Source organism: Mytilus galloprovincialis, chromosome 1 (genome assembly GCF_965363235.1).
Source record: "Mytilus galloprovincialis chromosome 1, xbMytGall1.hap1.1, whole genome shotgun sequence".
NCBI lineage: Eukaryota > Metazoa > Mollusca > Bivalvia > Mytilida > Mytilidae > Mytilus > Mytilus galloprovincialis.
This window is the reverse complement of record NC_134838.1, coordinates 104,413,181-104,432,023: the sequence shown is the minus strand read 5'-3', so window position 1 is coordinate 104,432,023 and position 18,843 is coordinate 104,413,181. Positions and strand designations below refer to the sequence as shown.

The 18,843-nt window shown below is 32.6% G+C and overlaps 1 protein-coding gene across 2 annotated transcripts; it reads right to left on the bottom strand.

Moving 5' to 3' along the window:
• Positions 1-761: 761 nt before the first annotated feature.
• Positions 762-18,494, bottom strand: LOC143048408 (coadhesin-like). 2 transcript variants are annotated; one of them, XM_076222093.1, is made up of 12 exons: positions 18,010-18,470; positions 14,046-14,179; positions 13,455-13,533; positions 11,869-12,015; positions 11,460-11,630; positions 9,870-10,040; positions 9,415-9,588; positions 8,306-8,488; positions 6,235-6,366; positions 3,129-3,197; positions 2,446-2,525; positions 762-1,068 (listed from the first exon to the last, which is right to left on the bottom strand). In XM_076222093.1, exons 1-12 carry the CDS (start codon positions 18,071-18,073, stop codon positions 1,051-1,053), a joined length of 1,422 nt encoding a protein of 473 aa, XP_076078208.1. In that variant the 5' UTR covers positions 18,074-18,470; the 3' UTR covers positions 762-1,050. The 2 variants fall into 2 exon arrangements, with proteins under 2 accessions (XP_076078208.1, XP_076078215.1); XM_076222100.1 differs by lacking the exon at positions 11,869-12,015 and having other exon boundaries at positions 18,010-18,494.
• Positions 18,495-18,843: the final 349 nt, after the last annotated feature.

Below are 18,843 nucleotides of genomic sequence, written 5' to 3'. Positions count from 1 at the left end.
TTTTCTCATCCGTTGTCGTTTTTAACTTTTACAAAAATTTCATCCTCTGAAACTACTGAGCCAAATTTAACCAAACTTGGCCACAATCCTCATTGGGGAATGTAGTTTAAAAAAATGTATCCGATGGCCCAACCTGCCAAACAAGATGGCAGCCATGGCTAAAACTAGAACATATGGGGGAAATGTAGATTTTGGTTTATATCTCTGAAACCAAAGCATTTAGAGCAAATCTGACATCGGGTAGAATTGTAAATCAGTCAAGATCGATCTGCCCTGAAATTTTCTACCTCACTTCTACCATTCTATAGTTATGCCCCTTTACAAATGGAAAAAAAAACAAGTTTCTGTTCTCATAACTATAGTTTGCCACAATCGAATGTTTATAAAACTTATACACAATGCTTATTACCACAAAACACAGATCAATTTCAAATTTTGGTGGTGTCACTTTAACTTTTCTAGAGTTATGCTTCTTTACAAATGGAAAATGGCTGAATTTTTCATTTCGGTTCTCTAACTTAATTTGTCTCGTATAAATGTTATGAAACTTTAAACAATGCTTATTACCACAAAACTAAGATCAAGTACAAATTTCAGTAGCATCACTTTTACAGTTCCTGAGTTATTTCCCTTTACAACGTTACATGCAAGCCAGGCATCATCTGTGTCCTCTGAACACATTCCCCATTTATTTTGTAAAAATTAAAAAAAAATTTGAGCATAATGAAAACAGCAACAGACAAAAGTAAAATATTCATATAACAAACAGATAGATATATTTAATTTTTTTTTATTTACTCAGTTTTATAAAAACAAATAAATATGAAACTGTACAACAATAATATTTATAAAAACGAAATAAATATTTACAGGATATATAAAACAATTATTTTTCTGACAAATTTGACATGTACATTTAGCATACATGTTTATAAGAAAGTCTACATCACAACACTTAATGAATAAGTACTCCTAAAAGTTAACATTGTTAGATTGTGAACTTTACAGTGAATACATTTGTAGATAATGAATCTCATCTTCAGCTCTCATCTAGGGAGATTCTTTGTCCTAAAAGAAAGAAGACATAATTAGTATAAATTGTACATGAGGATTATAATTAGACAATATACATATAGTGTCTTGAAATATGAAATTTATTTGTATGAGGCTTAGAAACGAGGGAAATGCGATGTTTCTTGCCAAATAAAAATAAATTTCATATTTCAAGACACTATACGTATATTGTTTTTATACTGAAATCAATAAAAAAAAATTAAAAATTAAAAAAAAATATATGTAACAAACATTGTTAAAAAAGTGTTTGGAAGTTCCCTCTTGGGGTACCATTTTGGGGTATTTCCCTATGAGCGTAGTCCAGGCGGTAAAACATTGACATTTTAAGAAATTAGAAACGGAAAATGAACTTAATTAATAACATTTAATAAACATGGTATAAATTACCAATTTGAATACATAACAAGTTTAAATTCATAAAAGTTTGACCTTTGTTACTACACGTTGTCATGGTTGTGACATGACGTTGTTGATGAAATACAGTAGTTCCGGTAAGTAGGCGGGGCTTATAGGTTAGTTGAGGTCATTGACGTATAAAGCTAACGTTTATACGTATAGCTTTATCTGTATAGTAAAATAGCTGATTTCAGTATAAAATTTAACTACTGTTGAAAAAAATTAACATGTGACCAAACAACAAAATAATTCAGGATTGCACTGTGACCCCTTAAGTTGAATATGTTTTTATATAAGGATTATTTGAAAAGTTCTTTTATAACATTTACAAACAATATGAATAAATTATAAAATGTGAATATACTATCCTTATTACTCTTTGTACCCTTTGTTTTGGATGGAACATTATTGGCAAAGTCGTGGCAAAATATGATTATTGCCTGCACATGATGTGACCATCTCAATTGTTAACATCTTGAAGGGTTAAAAATTGGGATGTTCTGCTCATAAATGGCCACAATAAATGTTTAATTATACCAAAGCTAAATGTAGGAAGTCAGCAGTAATAAAACAAACCAATGGTTTTACTCTTAAGTTTTAAGAATGAAATTCATGACCCAAGCGCTATTTATTTTTTACTTGATGCAAAGATTTAAAAAAAAAAAAAAAAACTATTTCAGCTGGCAACCGGATTTTATGATGTCATCTGTCATAATATGACCTTATTCTGCTATTTGCTTGATTTTTAAGAATTTTAGAATGTGTGCTATAATTAGTATGCAAGAAGTAAAAGTTTGTATTTATTAAATAACTTCACAAAAAAGAGAAGACAACAGATACTAAAAAACATCAATTCTTATTTTAAGCCTTTTTAGCCCTTATACTTGTAAATAAAAATAATGGGTACTAGATATTGGAAAGGATAATAAAGATGCAGATATTTTATTATCATGTATTCACATGTTCTGTACCTACCAACACTACTTCTGGAAAAGCTGATGTTGTTGAAATAGTACTGTATAAACTTTCTTCATTTTCACTTCCAACATTTCTGTCTGAAAGTAACAAAATCAGACAATTTCAGTATTATATATTGTCAAGAATTGTAATTCAATTTGATCACTATAACCAATTGAAGTGTTTATTTTGAATAAAACATGAGGATATTAATAGGAAAATAGGGTCCAGTCATACATATTTGACAGCTATGTAAAACAGGCAGATATTGTTTATGGGTTTTCCAAAATCAGTGCTCCTTACCAACCGGGGCATCACTGATATATTTCTTTATAAGAACATTAGTAACAAAAGCTATCACTCAGCACTGGCATTAACCAAAATTCAGGACCCTGGATACATTTAATGGCAGAAAAAAGTTATGCAGCTTATTTCAGTCTTTGAAAGTTCGAGAACCCTTGTAACAAAAATTAGGAGGGAGGGAGGCATAGATTTCCAGTTATTAAAAATATCCTCATTTTCCAGTATCAGCACAAATTTCAGACCCTTAAATCTGGTCATAACACTACAGATTCTTATTGTGTTGAAATTTGTTTTCATCCTTAATATGCATGAAACATTCACCACTGGACATTAAATTAGCAATCAATATGGTAAATATACAGCTTGTTTGAGTTTCAAAACAAGTGGAAATATTATACCTTGATTTGATACAACTGCTGGCATACATGATGGTACATTAATACATTCTCTCACTTGGAAGCTCTCTCCTGTAAACAGTAATGTTATATAAAATGGAGCTACTTCATCTGTGCTGCATGTTTTAAACACAATTCAAAGATATATTATATAATCTGATATCTGACTGAATAACATCTGAAGTGTGTTTGTTTGATAGAAAATGATTTTTTGTTTTCAAATGAAAGGGTCAATAAGTGACCTTACAACAACTCCTTTTGGTTAGGCCAGGATTTTTTAATTTGTTGGTTTACGGATCCGCCGACCCGATTTTTCCGATTTCCAGAATAAAAATAAAATTGACTTTTCATGCTTTTTTATTCCCGCCGACCCTAGCAAATGCATTATCCCTGAAAAATAATTAAATAATTTTTTTTTATGAAATGAAATGCATTAATCACTAACAAAATTGATAACACTTTCTGTTGTGAAAAAATAAAACTTCCAGTTTACGTTTCTAAAAATAGACAAATCAATTATAACTGACCTTGAAATGTCGTTTGCGCAAATAATATTGCGGAACGAAACTTGTTTTTAAAACCAATTACACAATAAGTTCGTTTCCCTTATTTGTCATCAGTCCGTAAGATCATCATCTCATAGAAATAGACTTGTCCAAATGTGGACAGGGTAAAGGCATCAAGTTGAAGTACTGAATATTAACAAATCATTTGGAATTTTCTTGTTTCATAGATAATGAAAAAATTATCGTCCATTTGGATAAAAAACGGGAATGCGAGACAACAGATTAACCCGATAATCTCGTTTTCCAGTGGACGAGTCTATTAGGTTTTTAACACGTGTGTTGAAACTTATTTTCGTACGACGTTTTTACATTTTTTTCTTTATCAGTTTTCGTGCTTGAAGATCATTATTCACCAAGTTTTCTGGAATTGATAAAGAGCTACGCGAATTTATTTTTCTTGTTTCTGATATGACGATTTAATTTCGTCTTTGTCCGTGCACCCCCCTTTTTTTTACTGTAATTTATTAGACAATGTCATGCGATGTTTATAAAATTTGAGCAATAATATTTCATCGAACTAAAATTTAAGAAATGATGATAAAATAGCATAACAAACATATTGTTAGAAAGGTGAAATATATATTGATTTTGCATATTTTTCTGTCTTCAAAGATGATTTTTTTTCTTTTTTAATTCCCGACCGACCGACCCGACTTTTTCATTGGGAAAATCCGTAAACCATCAAATTAAAAAACCGTGGCCTTAGGTGCATTTTAATAACTATTTCTTTCTGTTGCATGTTTGCCATACCCTTCGAACAAAATCATGAATATTTAATAGAAAGATGCATTAATTTTGAGTTTAATACACATTTGAATTAAACTTGTTGGTCCATGCATGTGGTCAACGTGGTCTGAAGGCAAGCAAAAACCATCCAAATTTCGGAAAAATAGTTATCATTATTTTCATCATTTATATGTTTTGCAGTAAAACTGATATCAACAATCATCATTGCTGATTGGATTTTTCCAAGGTTGTTTAATTTGTATTTGCAAGATAGTGTTACACACTTAAATGCCAATCTTGAACGTTGGCGAACATATTTCTCTAACGATAACTATCACTAGGTTGTAAAAAACGAGTTCTCTATGGAAATGATTCGTATGTGATTTGCTGTCATTTCAACCACAACCCGAGAAAAAGACTTTAAATTCCTTTTGGAACACCATTCAGAAAAGAATGGAAACGATTTGGTGTACTCATTTTTTCTAAAACATGACAGAAAAATACTGCGTATAATGTAGCACGAGATCCTTGAGACCAATGACTGCACTCTTACAAAGTATGACAAGTATTCACAAGGACAGTTGACATCAGAGGAGATTATTTTTATTTTCATGAAACTTCTTTTTCTTTTTTTTTTTTTTTTTTTTTTTAACTTTTGATTTTTATTTCCAACAATTACAACATATACATGACATACATACAAAATAATACATATAAGATAAATATAATGTCATTTTTATAAATAAATCTCAATTGGAAATATTTTACATTTTCTATTGAAAAGATAAAAAAAATAAAAAATAAATAAATTAAGAAAAAAAAAAAAAAAAATAAACACAAAGAAACTTCTATTTTCTAATATCTGTAATCTTTATTTCTTAAAAAAAAGGTCCACCATATTGAAAATTGGCATATACCAAATACATCGTCAAATTGCAGCAAGGACAACACACCATTGGTCAATGACCTTTATAACGTAGACATTGGGAGAAACTCGATGGTCACATGTAACTACCATCACATATTTTCCCTGTATGTTCTTTTATAGATGTTCCGGACCATATGAGTATTTGGACCATACGCGTATGGTCGGACCATATGAGTATAATACTCGTTTGGTTATTAACGGGCCGGACCATATGAGTATTTGGACCATATAGGTATATTCTTCAAATTCCATTATAAACGTTTCAACAAAACAAAAACTTTATCTTAAATAAACTGTGTTACTTTCCACTGACTTCTTGTGTAACAGTTCATAAAGAAATTTTTGAAATTTATTTTTTTAGTCGACATCTTGCCATTCACTCGTAATAACAAATTGGTAATGCCCATCGGTAATGACCACTGGTATAAAATGTGTTTACTATAAATTTGACAATTAAGTAAAATTAACTTTGTGAATCTTCTTATTTTTATTTAGCTTATCTTTTTATTATAATACAATAATTAAATTACTTATATGATAGCGTCTTTTTAATGAACGGTCATACCAAATGAAGAGTTTAGAAGTATTAAAAGTAAACTGTAACAGAGTGTTAACTACCCCGACCATATGAGTATATACCTATATGGTCATGACCATACGCGTATGGTCCAAATACTCATATTGTCCGGAACATAGACAGCTAATTTTGCATGTGTACATTTTTTGGTAGTATTACTTAAAGGTACTGAAATAGTACCTCCTACATAATATAGTGTATTTTAGTTCTTGAACAGTTAAGAAAATAAACTACATATATGTATCACTCAATCCAGAGATTGTTCGCATTTAAATGAACTGAAGATTAATAAAAGTTTAAGCTTTAGCTTACCTTTACAGCTTTCTTGTCCTTGTTTAGGGACTGGACATAAACAGGCCCTTTGTCGGACCTGCATTGAATTTAGACCAGTACATGTGGCTGTGCATGGAGACCAATCATTCCACTGACACCACTGCGGATCATCTACAAGATTCAATCATCTTGGTTTAGTATATCATCGTATTTTTGTATCATTCTGTTATAATTTGGCGAATAACCTATGATAATTTCGTCCATCCAACCATAGATATTATATATATATATATGATTCTACCAAAAACATCTTTGATCTAACAATACCTCAAAATGCTGGAATCTGAAGAAATGAAAGAATATATAGTCCTAGCTACGATGATTGTGCATCATCGAGGTCAAATGCCAAGTTGTGCATGTCCATTCAATTACACTGAGTGTTAACCGCATACTGGACAAGAGTGCACACGCTGAAAAGTCTCGCCTTCTTAACTAATCATTGATATTATGTTGATAGTCCTAAATATAAAGCTTTATTACAACTGTCACATAAACTTAACATTAACAAATAAAACTAAACATTGGCCAATGAACCATGAAAATGGGGTCAAGGTCAGATGAACCATTCCAAGCAGACATGTACAGCTAACAATTCTTCCATTCAACAAATGTAGTTGACCTATTGCTTATAGTTTAAGAAAAACAGACCAAAAACACAAAAACTTAACACTGAGCAATGAACCGTGAAAATGAAGTCAAGGTCAAATAAAACCTATTATATAGATCATGAATTATTTCCATACACCAAATATAGTTGACCTATTGCATATGGTATAAGGAACAGAGACCAAAACTCAAAAACTTAACTTTGACCACTGAACCATGACAATGAGGTTAAGGTCAGATGACACCTGCCAGCTAGACACCTTACAATCATTCCAAACACCAAATATAGTTGACCTATTGCATAAAGTATAAGAAAAACAGACCAAAAAATAAAAACTTAACTATAACCACTGGACCATGAAAATGAGGTCAAGGTCAGATGACACCTGGCAGTTGGTCATGTACACCTTACACGTTACAGTCCTTCCATACATCGAATAAACTAGACCTATTGCTTAAAGTATCTGAGATATGGACTTGACCACCAAAACTTAACCTTGTTCACTGATCCATGAAATGAGGTCAAGGTCAAGTGAAAACTGTCTGACGGGCATGAGGACCTTGCAAGGTACACGCATACCAAATACAATTATCCTATTACTTATAGTAAGAGAGAATTTAACATTAATAAAAATGTTAACTTTTTTTTCAAATGGTCACTGAACCATGAAAATGAGGTCAAGGACATTGAACATGTGACTGACGGAAACTTCGTAACATGAGACATCTATATACAAAGTATGAAGCATCCAGGTCTTCCAACTTCTAAAATATAAAGCTTTTAACTAACGCCGACGACACCGCCGCTGGATCACTATCCCTATGTCGAGCTTTCTGCGACAAAAAAAACATGTGTCCAACATTCATTTTAGGCATGTCTACATTTTATAGACAGTAAATCATGTTTTACGCAAGTACACAAGGAACTACGTACATATGAAACACTTCCGAGAAGAAATGAGTTTTGATGCCATTATAGCTTGAAATCATTTTTGAAATTCTACTACTTTTCTCTTTACATGCTGTAATTAAAAATGCTCACACGCATTTAAAATTTCAATATTATTAATTTTCCTTATTTGATTTTCAATATAACAGCAATAAAATATTTTCATCGAGCTGACCATTTATCGCATTCAGAGACATGTATACTAGTGTATTTATATGACTCTGTCGCATTGCTGTACACAATAGAAATCTGCAGCAAAATGGAATTCGTGCCAACATCTTGCGCAGTGTAATCACAACTTCACCGTCTGAAAAAAAGCAGTATTTGATACTGCCAAAATTCTATTGGACAACGAAATAATCAATTAAATTTAACACAATTATGCCGGTGTACAGTTTGTTTATACAATAAACGGAAGCATTTTATTACAATTTAAGAAAGAAAGTGCAAATGTCTTGAAACTAAGCACCGATAACCATGTTGTCTCATACTTACTAGCTCCAGGACAGTTTTTGTCATTGACACAGACTCTGGTTTCTGATCTGAAACCACGACACGGTCTCCCGCCATGCTTGGCCACAGGTTGAGTACAACTGCGGGATCTTCTATGTTGCCCTTTTCCACATGGTGGTCCATAACATCTCCCCCAGTTAGTCCATGAAGACCAAGCTCCATCAACTGAAAAGTATGCACATTAATTACTTTTATTATACTGCATCTCGGGGAGAAATGAATCTGAACCCACGAAAATCTTTTGTATGCAAAAAAGGGGTAGAATTTATTCAGCAGCACACCATGTTGTATGTTTGTTCCAAAACCAAACAGTTTTGATTGTCAATCGTTTTATAATTTGACATCAAAGCTTCTGCACATGCATAGTGTACTCAGTTTACTAGTATAATTGTCATGCAATCATGACAGAGTATATACGTACAATCATATGTTTTCGTGATTTTTCTATATATCTATATGATGCCCCACCCACCTCCACCCCACCCCATGATCTTTATAAGATGAGATAATATTAAAAGTACTAATATCTTAGAAAAGCAACAAAAAACAAGAATGTGTCCATAGTACACGAATGTCCCACTCGCACAATCATTTTCTATGTTCAGTGGACCGTGAAATTGGGGTCAAAACTTTAATTTGGAATTAAAATTAGAAAGATCATATCATAGGGAACATGTGTACTATATTTCAAGTTGATGTAACTTTAACTTCATCAAAAACTACCTTGACCAAAAACTTTAACCTGAACTTCGCACTATCATTTTCTATGTTCAGTGGACCATGAAATTGGGGTCAAAACTATAATTTGGCATTAAAAATAGAAAGATCATATCATGGGTAACAAGTGTACTAAGTTTCAAGTTGATTGGACTTCAACTTCTTCAAAAACTACCTTGACCAAAAACTTTAACCTGAAGCGGGCGGACGGACGAACGGAGGCACAGACGGACGGACAAACGAACGGAGGCACAGACCAGAAAACATAATGCCCCTCTACTATCGTAGGTGGGGCATAAAAATAATGTAGCAGACCTGTGTGTTTATTTTAGTAAAAACAATTTTATTATTAATACATTTGTAGTAGTACTTACTTGGACAAACCATCGGCAGTTTACATGTCTGTTGGTCGGTATCGGAACCTTCACAATCGTTCCCACCAAACAGTGGTTTTGGACTATCACATGTTCGTTTTCTGATCCGTTCTCCTTCTCCGCATGAGACAGGACATGAGCTCCAGGATGACCAAAGAGACCAACCACCATGTTCTGAAATAAAATATTTCTTTATTATTTTTTTGTCTTTAAGCCGACTTACATACATGTTTTCCAATTCTAATCGAAAGAAAATTACTAACTAAATTCCACTATAATCATTATTTTTTGTATCTCTGATTTTAATTATAAATTTTTAACGAATTGACTACTTGTGATTTTCTGCATGTGAATTAGTCACTTGAAAGGTGTACGTAACAAACACAGTATGAAAAGGGCTCGATCAAAATGAAAGAAAATATAAAAAAAATATAATTTTCTAAAATTTAACCTACGTGGGCATTGCCTATGGTTACATCTCTGTTGATGGACAGGAAATCCACTACACTCCTTGCCACCGTTGACTGGTGTGGGATTATTACACTCTCGAGTCTTAGTCATCGTACCAAATCCACACGTCACACTGCATGTAGAAAAACTGGACCAGGGTGACCAGTTACCATCCTCTAGGGAAATACATATGTGTCAGTTATTGAAATGATTTCAATTGTTAAAATATTTGTTTTACGATGATAAAATACAGTTTTGTATGTGTTACTGGATAACCGCTTCTTTTTCCGAAAATGGAGTGAACTATCAGTTTAACTGCTAAACATTCAATATTAGTTTGAATATGTGTAGCTGCAAGAGTAATCTAAATAATGAATTATATAAGAGACATACTATATGTCTCTGGTTTCTAGTATATGTATTTAGGAATAATAAAATTGAGAATGGAAATGGGGAATGTGCCAAAGAGACAACAACCCGACCATAGAGCAGACAACAGCAGAAGGTCACCAACAGGTCTTCAATGCAACGAGAAATTCTCGCACCCGGAGGCGTCCTTCAGCTAGCCCCTAAACAAATATATACTGGTTCAGTGATAATGAACCCCATACTAAACTCTAAATTGTACACAAGAAACTAAAAGTTAAAATAATACAAGACTAACAAAGGCCAGAGGCTCCTGCCTTGGGACAGGCGCAAAAATGCGGCGGGGTTAAACATGTTTGTGAGATCTCAACACCCCCCCCCCCCCCTATACCTCTAGCCAATGCAGAAAAGTAAACGCATAACAATACGCACATTAAAATTCAGTTCAAGAGAAATCCGAGTCTGATGTCAGAAGATGTAACCAAAGAAAATAAACAAAATGACAATAACACATAAATAACATCAGACTACTAGCAGTTAACTGACATGCCAGCTATGGACTTCAATTAAACTGATTGAAAAATTATGTCTTCATCATATGAATATCAGGCACAATCCTCCCCCTGAGGGGTTAAGTATCATACCATCATAAAAAATATGAGAAGAACATAACCCGTGTCATGCCAACAACTGGTTTATTAATAATAAATGTGTTTAGTTCCGATGCAAAGACCCTATAAGTGAATCAATATTAACGCCAAAATATGCAATCTTTAATGACCTGACAACAGTATCGTAACTATATCCCTTCTTAGTAAGTCTATTTAAAGGTTTTGTTAGCTTCTGAGGTGAATACTGACATTTTTATAAAGAATATTTCCATAAAATATTGGATGTGAAATACCTGAACGTATAAGAAGTCTGCATGTTGAGCTATATTTACGAATGATGTCCTTATACCGATGATAAAATTTAGTAAATGTTTTGACTAGTTTGTGATATCGAAAACCCTGGTGTAATAATTTTTCAGTAATACATAAATTGTAACCAATTGTATTAAGGAATAAGTATATTTTATCATCAATGCATGTATGGGATTATTTCATAAAAGGGATTTGACAGCTTTACTAATTTCATACTCCATATTTTGCTTCCATCAATACTAATTTGCAGGTGTTGCTTATCTATATGAATAATGTGATTTGAAGAAGATATAAGAGAAATCATACCTGGACATTCATCTTCATTACATTCCTGTACCCTTTCACTCCTTCCTGGACAATCTTTCCCTCCATGTGTAGGGGGAGGGTAATTACATCGCCTCTCTCGTCTACGGGTTCCCCCACCACATGAGTCTGAGCACGGAGACCAACCAAACCATGGACCCCAGTTACCATCGACTGTAAAGAGAAAACAACACAAGATCGCTCAATTATACTTGTAACTTTAAAACGCGTTATGCATTTGTTTTTTTTACGTGTAATTATATTTTATTTTCATTGTATTTCGTTTCAATTAATTTTTTTTTTTATATAAAACTATACATGCAATAGTACATTTCTTTAAGTTTCAGTTCATGTACATTTTTTTTCAGTAGTCTAGAAAAATTGATTCAGCACTATTTATTTAATACGGTACCTGCACAGTAAAAGTTTTCTAGACATGGTTGTGACATGACGTTGTTAAAATGGTTCATATCACAGTTAGTACATTGCTTATATCTGGACCTCCAACCTGCTCCACAAGACACGCTGCATGCACTCCATTGTCCCCATTCCGGACTTTCTGAAAATCAATAAAACCATAAATGGAATATAAATAGCAGTGACGGGCCCTACAAATACCGTAACAGACCATTTCAGATGTTGACTATATATTTAACTACTGTCTGGAGAGTCGAATGAAAGGCCGATTGCACTAGCACTGAAACTTACAACTGATAGCGTAATTCCGTTTTTATTTTCAAATATTTGTTACAGTTGGATCCAGAGTTCTTCGATTTTATTTCTTGTATATATTATAAATAAGGGTCTGAAGAATACAATCAATCAGCAAATGTAATAGAAATCGGATTGACTCCAGTTTACACAAACAGGAAAACTTATATCTTTTCTTAAACTTGTTTAGTAGGGACTTATAATCATTTCACCCCGAACGAAAGTCCGGTGACATATTGCTTTTCCTCCGTTTCCTTTTCCCTATTATTATTTCACCGCCTTTTTTGTCCAAAGCTTTCAAGGAAGACTTCTGGACTAAATTTGATCAAACTTGACCATAATGGTAATTACCTAATGTAGATTTCCCACTTTGGAACTGTATAATGGCTGATGTTACCATGGAAACAGCATAAGTGCATAAAATTGGAAAGCGATCCAAACTTAATGAAACTTAAGAGAAATATTACTGTTTATAAGAAGATATGGCATCTGAGTTTTGAATTTTTAAAAGGGTTATTGCTACCATGGCATCAAAGCTTTGAATGCTCCAACTTTGATGAAACATTACAAAAATGTTAACTGTCATATGTAGATGAGTTTTTTGACACTGGAATCTTTTTGAAATGGCTGCCTTTTACATGCTTGACATGGAAAAAGAAAAAAATGTGAAACATTTTAAAAAGTTCAATTATTCTGAAAATTTACAGAAAGATGTATAGCTTTATGAGCATTCACTATTTGATACTTTCTAATAGTGGCAATTGGCGAGGTTGACATTTGCTTTTATTCTGATCCCAATATCTCTATTTCGTTCTCTCATCTCATACCTGAAGTTTTAATTGGAGTTGTGGTAATAAGAGTAATTCAGTGTTTTGATCACCATCTCATAGTTGTGGTTAAAAATTTTGAAGTTGTGGTAATCAGCTAGCTACCAGGTGTACTCACGTACTTAATCTAAACTCTCAAATCTGTCGTTTTTTTTTTCGGAGTTGTGGTAATTAGGGAACTACAAGGAATATACAGATACTTGTTCTAAAATCTCATACCTGTAGTTGTTTTTAGAGTTACGGTAATAAGTGAACTACAAGGTTAAAACCGTGATACTTGATCTAAACTTTTAGTTGTTTTTAGAGTTGTGGTTTTCAAGGTATACACAGATACCTGTTCGAAAATCTCATACCTGTAGTCCCAGCTAGATCTAAATCTCATGCCTGTAGTCATTGTTGGAGTTGTGGTATTAAGTGAATTATAAAAGCTGTACACACATACTAGATCTAAATCTCATACCTGTAGTTGTTTTTGGAGTTGTGGTAATAAGTGAACTACAAGGTGTACACACATACTTGTTCTTCTTTCCTGTGGGTACCTAAAATTAAAACTAATGTATGAAGCACAGAAAAATAGTTATCGCTTCTTGATTTTGCTCTGTTTTGGATGGAACTATTACACTAACTGCCATAGTATAAAAGTCCCAGGTTTTGGTCATTCTTTTAATTGTGTATCTTTTTGGCCCTCCGTGACTTACCCAAAAAAGATGAATAACTTCAAGCATTTTAACCTTGATATGATTGTTACAGACCGGGCAAAATTTCAAGTTAATGTTTTGCGTCCTTTAAAAATCGGCCAACAGACACCAACACAAACCATACCTCAATATTCATAAACTCCAGAAGTTTAATCTGTCTGTATGATTTGTCCCTATAGGACAACATAGTATAGAAAATGTGTGTCCGTTTGCTGTTTGGTGCTTTATTAATATGTTTCATTGACAGTTACCTCGCACCTTCTTCATTAAAGCTTCTTCATTATAGAAGAGACCATGAATGCGTTATATTAATATTTACTAGACCATCTACAATCAACCAGTAGAATGCTCACCCTCACGCTGTAAAATCCTTGTCCTTTTGTTTTACAACATTTTTCAGGAGTATCAAACTTGTGTGTCCTCTTCTTCACTGGTCCTTTACACAGCTCTCTCTTTTTAAGAAATTTTCGATAGCATGTGAACTGTCCTAAAAAAAAACAAGATAATTATAGTCGCCGTCATGTAAAATTGGCACCATGTTTTTTGTTAAAAAAATTTTAAATATCAGCCGCGTTTACTCAAGATGATGTTTTTCTTTTAGCGGAAGTAAAATCCTCTCCAAATATCCACTACTGTCCTACCTTTTATTGTGTTTGCACTGTATAATCCCGACCTTCACATTTTTCAAGATTATTTACATTGTATAACCGCCATCTTGGTTTCTATGAGGGTCCCTTATTCCATAACATTCGTTACTCTCCGGTAATATCATTGTCATTGATGATACAATTTCCCGCGCTTTTTACGTAAAGATGACGAAAAGCTCCGAGAGACACAAGAAAATTGAGAGCACGTGGAACTCCACGGCAACACTTCCGGTAATAACAATGTCGGATTCCACCATACAAATTAATCTTGGATTATGTGAAGGTCAGGATTATACAGTGCAAACACAATAAAAGGTAGGACAGTAGTTGATTTTTGGAATGATATTTGATTCCGCTAATTGAAAAACATGATCTTTAGTAAACGCGGTCGATATTTAAGAAAATTTTGACAAAAAACATAATGCCAATTTTACGTGACGGCGACTATAGAAGTTATATACTGTTGTTGCTAATATTAATAAGTTTTATAGTTGTATTTGTGGATCTCTCCTCTCTTTTCCTATAAAATATGAAAATAACACTTTATAATTTTGATACCTCTGATGCAGTTTCGTCATGAACGCTCAAACCAGAAACATTGAAAGCTGTTGAAGTATAAATAATAGAATATTTCAGGAACTGTATAACCAAAAGAGTCATATAAAGAATAGCCAAATGAACTTAAGGTCAACTTTGCCTGAAGGAGCTGAAATCTCAGTTTTTAACCTTTTGAAAAGGCTCTACTACGACGACGGTGTGGAGGGACAACAACAACGACAATTATCCTACAACATCAATGAAATGCATATAGATGTTGTACTGTTCTATGACACAACTGAAGCATGTTGACAACTATATATGCTGGTCAGTGAAGCGAATAGTAATGTCAACTACTATTACAGAAAGAATTCAATCAGTGATAGTTATCTACTGGATATTCCTGTTTTTGACATAACACTTATCAGATGCAAACGGTATGCTGAACCAGGTTACGATGCGCCAGCCAAACTTCATAATTATATGTTAGATTAATTTATTGGAGCGCAGTTCAAATTAATATTTCAGAAGTAATCAAACGTGACTGTTTATGTATGCATTTCATGCAATACTACCACCACTTACATGTACTGCTAGGATTTCTTCTAATGAATTCTATGAAAAACTACAATACAGATCATATATGTCATCTACTTGGTTATGCATATATCACGAAACAGGAAGACCTTCTAGTGGTCAAATTCTTCAAAAGCATTCATTCAAAATTTCTTTTCATTTATTCAATGTAATCACACATCGAAATCTGACTCCCTATCGAAAAAGATAGTTTATTTTTATTTCCGTATGCCTTAAACATGAGGTGGTAGTAACTTTCACTTTAATACAAATCAAATTTCAATAACTATTAATTACAATAAAGACCCATACACCTAAAAGTTATGAAATATGAATAATTGGATGACTCATATCTGCATAATAACGTGACCTTTTTGAACGTATATTATGTTAGTTATTTTTTTTTTATATTTTGATATATAGGAGACTATGGTTTAAATTAAGGCTTTAGAAAAATATTATCGGCATATTGAGAATCTAGATTTCGGATCCAATCAAACATGTTCTCATTTCCAGTGGCAGTCATAACTCATGCGGGACAACGTACATTTTTATTTTCGAATGATTTTGACTACATCTGCCACTCGTCCGGAATAAATACCATCTTCGCTTGTTAATTTTAAAGATGACATAATACAAATAGGAATAGAGAAATTATCTTAAAAAAAATAGACCGCATAGCAGACCACCAGCTGCACTCCAGCTCCAAAGAAGCAACAACGAACAAATTCAATGCATTGTCCAGATTAGTCTTATATTGTACAGACAAAACGTGTGGTGGCTATAAACAAGCGTTGCGTACCATTGATAACAATAAGTAGATGAGGGATGATTGTCAATAATACCACTTTTAGTACAAATGAAAAGTATATATGCGATTATATGTCACCATAAGGCCTTCAACCATGTAAAAACCTATCTGTAAAAGGTCCAGACATGAAAAGAAAGCAATTCAAACAACAACAAAAAACTAACGGCCTAATTCATAACACAACAATTTACAAAAAACAAAATGGCACAAACAACAACCGGAAACAAGCACTAAACTACAACCCCTGACTTGGGACAGACAAACAAAGAATATGGTTGGATTAAACATGTTAGTGACTGCTTAATCCTTTGTCGATCTATGCCACATGTCGTGGAAGTAAAACACACAATAAAAAAGCCTTTGAAACAACATAATTTAATCTTTTAGTGCCAAAGAAGATAGATTGTGTTTAGTTGTTCAGGAATATTCCGTCTCATTTGCTTATATGAACTTGATTCTTTTTTTGTTAATAGCTATTCATATTCTAAATAAGCTTTGGTATTATAATTTTTGAAATGCGCATCTGATGCAGAAAAATTGGTATCGTTTATGTTATTGACCCTCCATCAAAACGTCAAAACGTTATATTTAGTGTTCTGACCGGTGGTCATTTCTGCAAAGGATCCACAAAAAAAGGAAATATCTATATGTAAAGTTATCTTTTGGTCGTTTTTTGTTTTGTTTTGTGTTTTTCTTTTGACATGCTATTGTCGGGTTTTCGTTGACTTATGATTGTTGCATTTTTTTCATAGAATTAATACAAACTTTCCGATAAACCTCTATACAAGATTTCGATAGAAATTACTAACTTAAAATTGAGCAGAAAAACCTATTCACGGTATGCATTTGTGAAAAGTTACTTCTGCAGTTAACCAAAAACAAAAGCTATAAATTTAATCAATGATTATAACCTGTGTAAGCAGCATGCTGATTGTAAGTAATTTCCAATGTTGGTAAATAGGTTCTAAGTGCAACTTCAAAGGAAGAATTATAATCATTTAGTTGATTAGGATTTAGAGAGTTTCTTCAACTCGTTTACCCCACAAATGTTTAGTCTGCATGCCATCTTCAAATAGAGAATAAATTCAATCTGTCCCTCGAGATATGAAAATGTTAGTTCTAGATTTTGTACTTAATTTTACAAAACATGATCTTCAATCTCTTAGACATTGTTTTCCTCAACAACTTCCTTGCTTATAGTACTTCTGGTGCATACGTGTATGTTTATTCGAAGTATGTTAATGTTTTATTAAGAAAGGATCCTTAAACAGTTCCTTTATGTGTTTTGTATCACTTAATTATTGTATGCCAGACATCGATTTCAAAATGACTAAACTTTTAGAATTTTCTCTCCATTTTAATAGTTTTCTCAATGACTAGTCTATATCGAAACTGTCAAAATTATTTTGTTGAAGATTTATTGGAGGTCCATAAAAACGAAAGAAATCTTAGAATTAGTATTCATACGATAAGGGTTTGGGTTTAGAAAAGATGCCTATGGTTTCAACTTAAAAAAGCAAAACAAGTGTCCATTAAACTTTAGATTATAACTATATATACTAATAACTATATTTGTAATATATAAATTCAGAAGTCCATGACTAGTTATGAACGTCTGATAAGATATAGATTAATTAAAGAACCATTTTCTACTCCGCAAATTGGAAATATACCGAAAAAGAATGAAAGAACGAAAGAGACAATTTGACAGTATGCCTAAACAAAAATTGTGTTAAAATAACTTACCATTTATCAATATTATCTGAAGAGAAATAAATATCACAACCAAAGAAAATACATCCAGCTTCATTTTGCGTCGGAATGAAATAATGAATTCAAGTATCAATCAACAATCCAACGCATTAGCACTAATTATTATCCACTTAGGTTAACTGGTGCCCTCATTAACAAATAACAACGTAATATTTATATCTACCCACAAATAAAATAGTTTATACATATTTTACTCTCATGTTTCTGTAGATAACACCACGTAATTTAAGTAGGGGTCACGCCAACAGGAAAATGATTTCTTCTCTTAATCAGATAAAATCTCTAATTAGTCTATAGGTCTTCTGACTTCTTTGTCGGATTCTATTGTTTTCTGTTGTTGTTGTTTATGTATCGATGATAAATTGCATTAATAGGATTAGCCTTGTATTGATTGCTGATAACAGGTACATATGACTTCACAAAAAATATAGACCACTTCAACCCAAAACTTATGTCATTTATATAAGCAAGAAACTATTAATATCAGCTCGTCTGTGTTTAATGTCAATTATTGGATAATTCCTGGACAAATGGAATATCGGTTCCATTCTCTGAAATTGATGATTAATATGCTAGAAATTCGTTGTCATTTACTCATTTGAGAGGCCCCTCATGGGGGGGTCCTAGTAATCACATAATCACCATTTTTTTGCCAATATAATCACATAATCATTAAATATTTGCCTTGGTAATCAAAAATTGATTATCTTTAGTAATCAAATAATCATAAACTAAAATCTTTGTAATCATTAAATAACAGTTTAAATGTTAAATATTTAATAACAAAAAAGCTTCAACAGTTGTAAA

Coding starts and splice junctions, on each gene's coding strand:
- LOC143048408 (XM_076222093.1), bottom strand. CDS start 18,073: ATGAAGCTGGATGTATTTTCTTTGGTTGTGATATTTATTTCTCTTCAG. Junction 13,534..14,045: donor AAGGATTTTACAGCGTGAGG/GTGAGCATTCTA, acceptor TTTTAATTTTAG/GTACCCACAGGAAAGAAGAA. Junction 9,589..9,869: donor TAACCATAGGCAATGCCCAC/GTAGGTTAAATT, acceptor ATTTTATTTCAG/AACATGGTGGTTGGTCTCTT.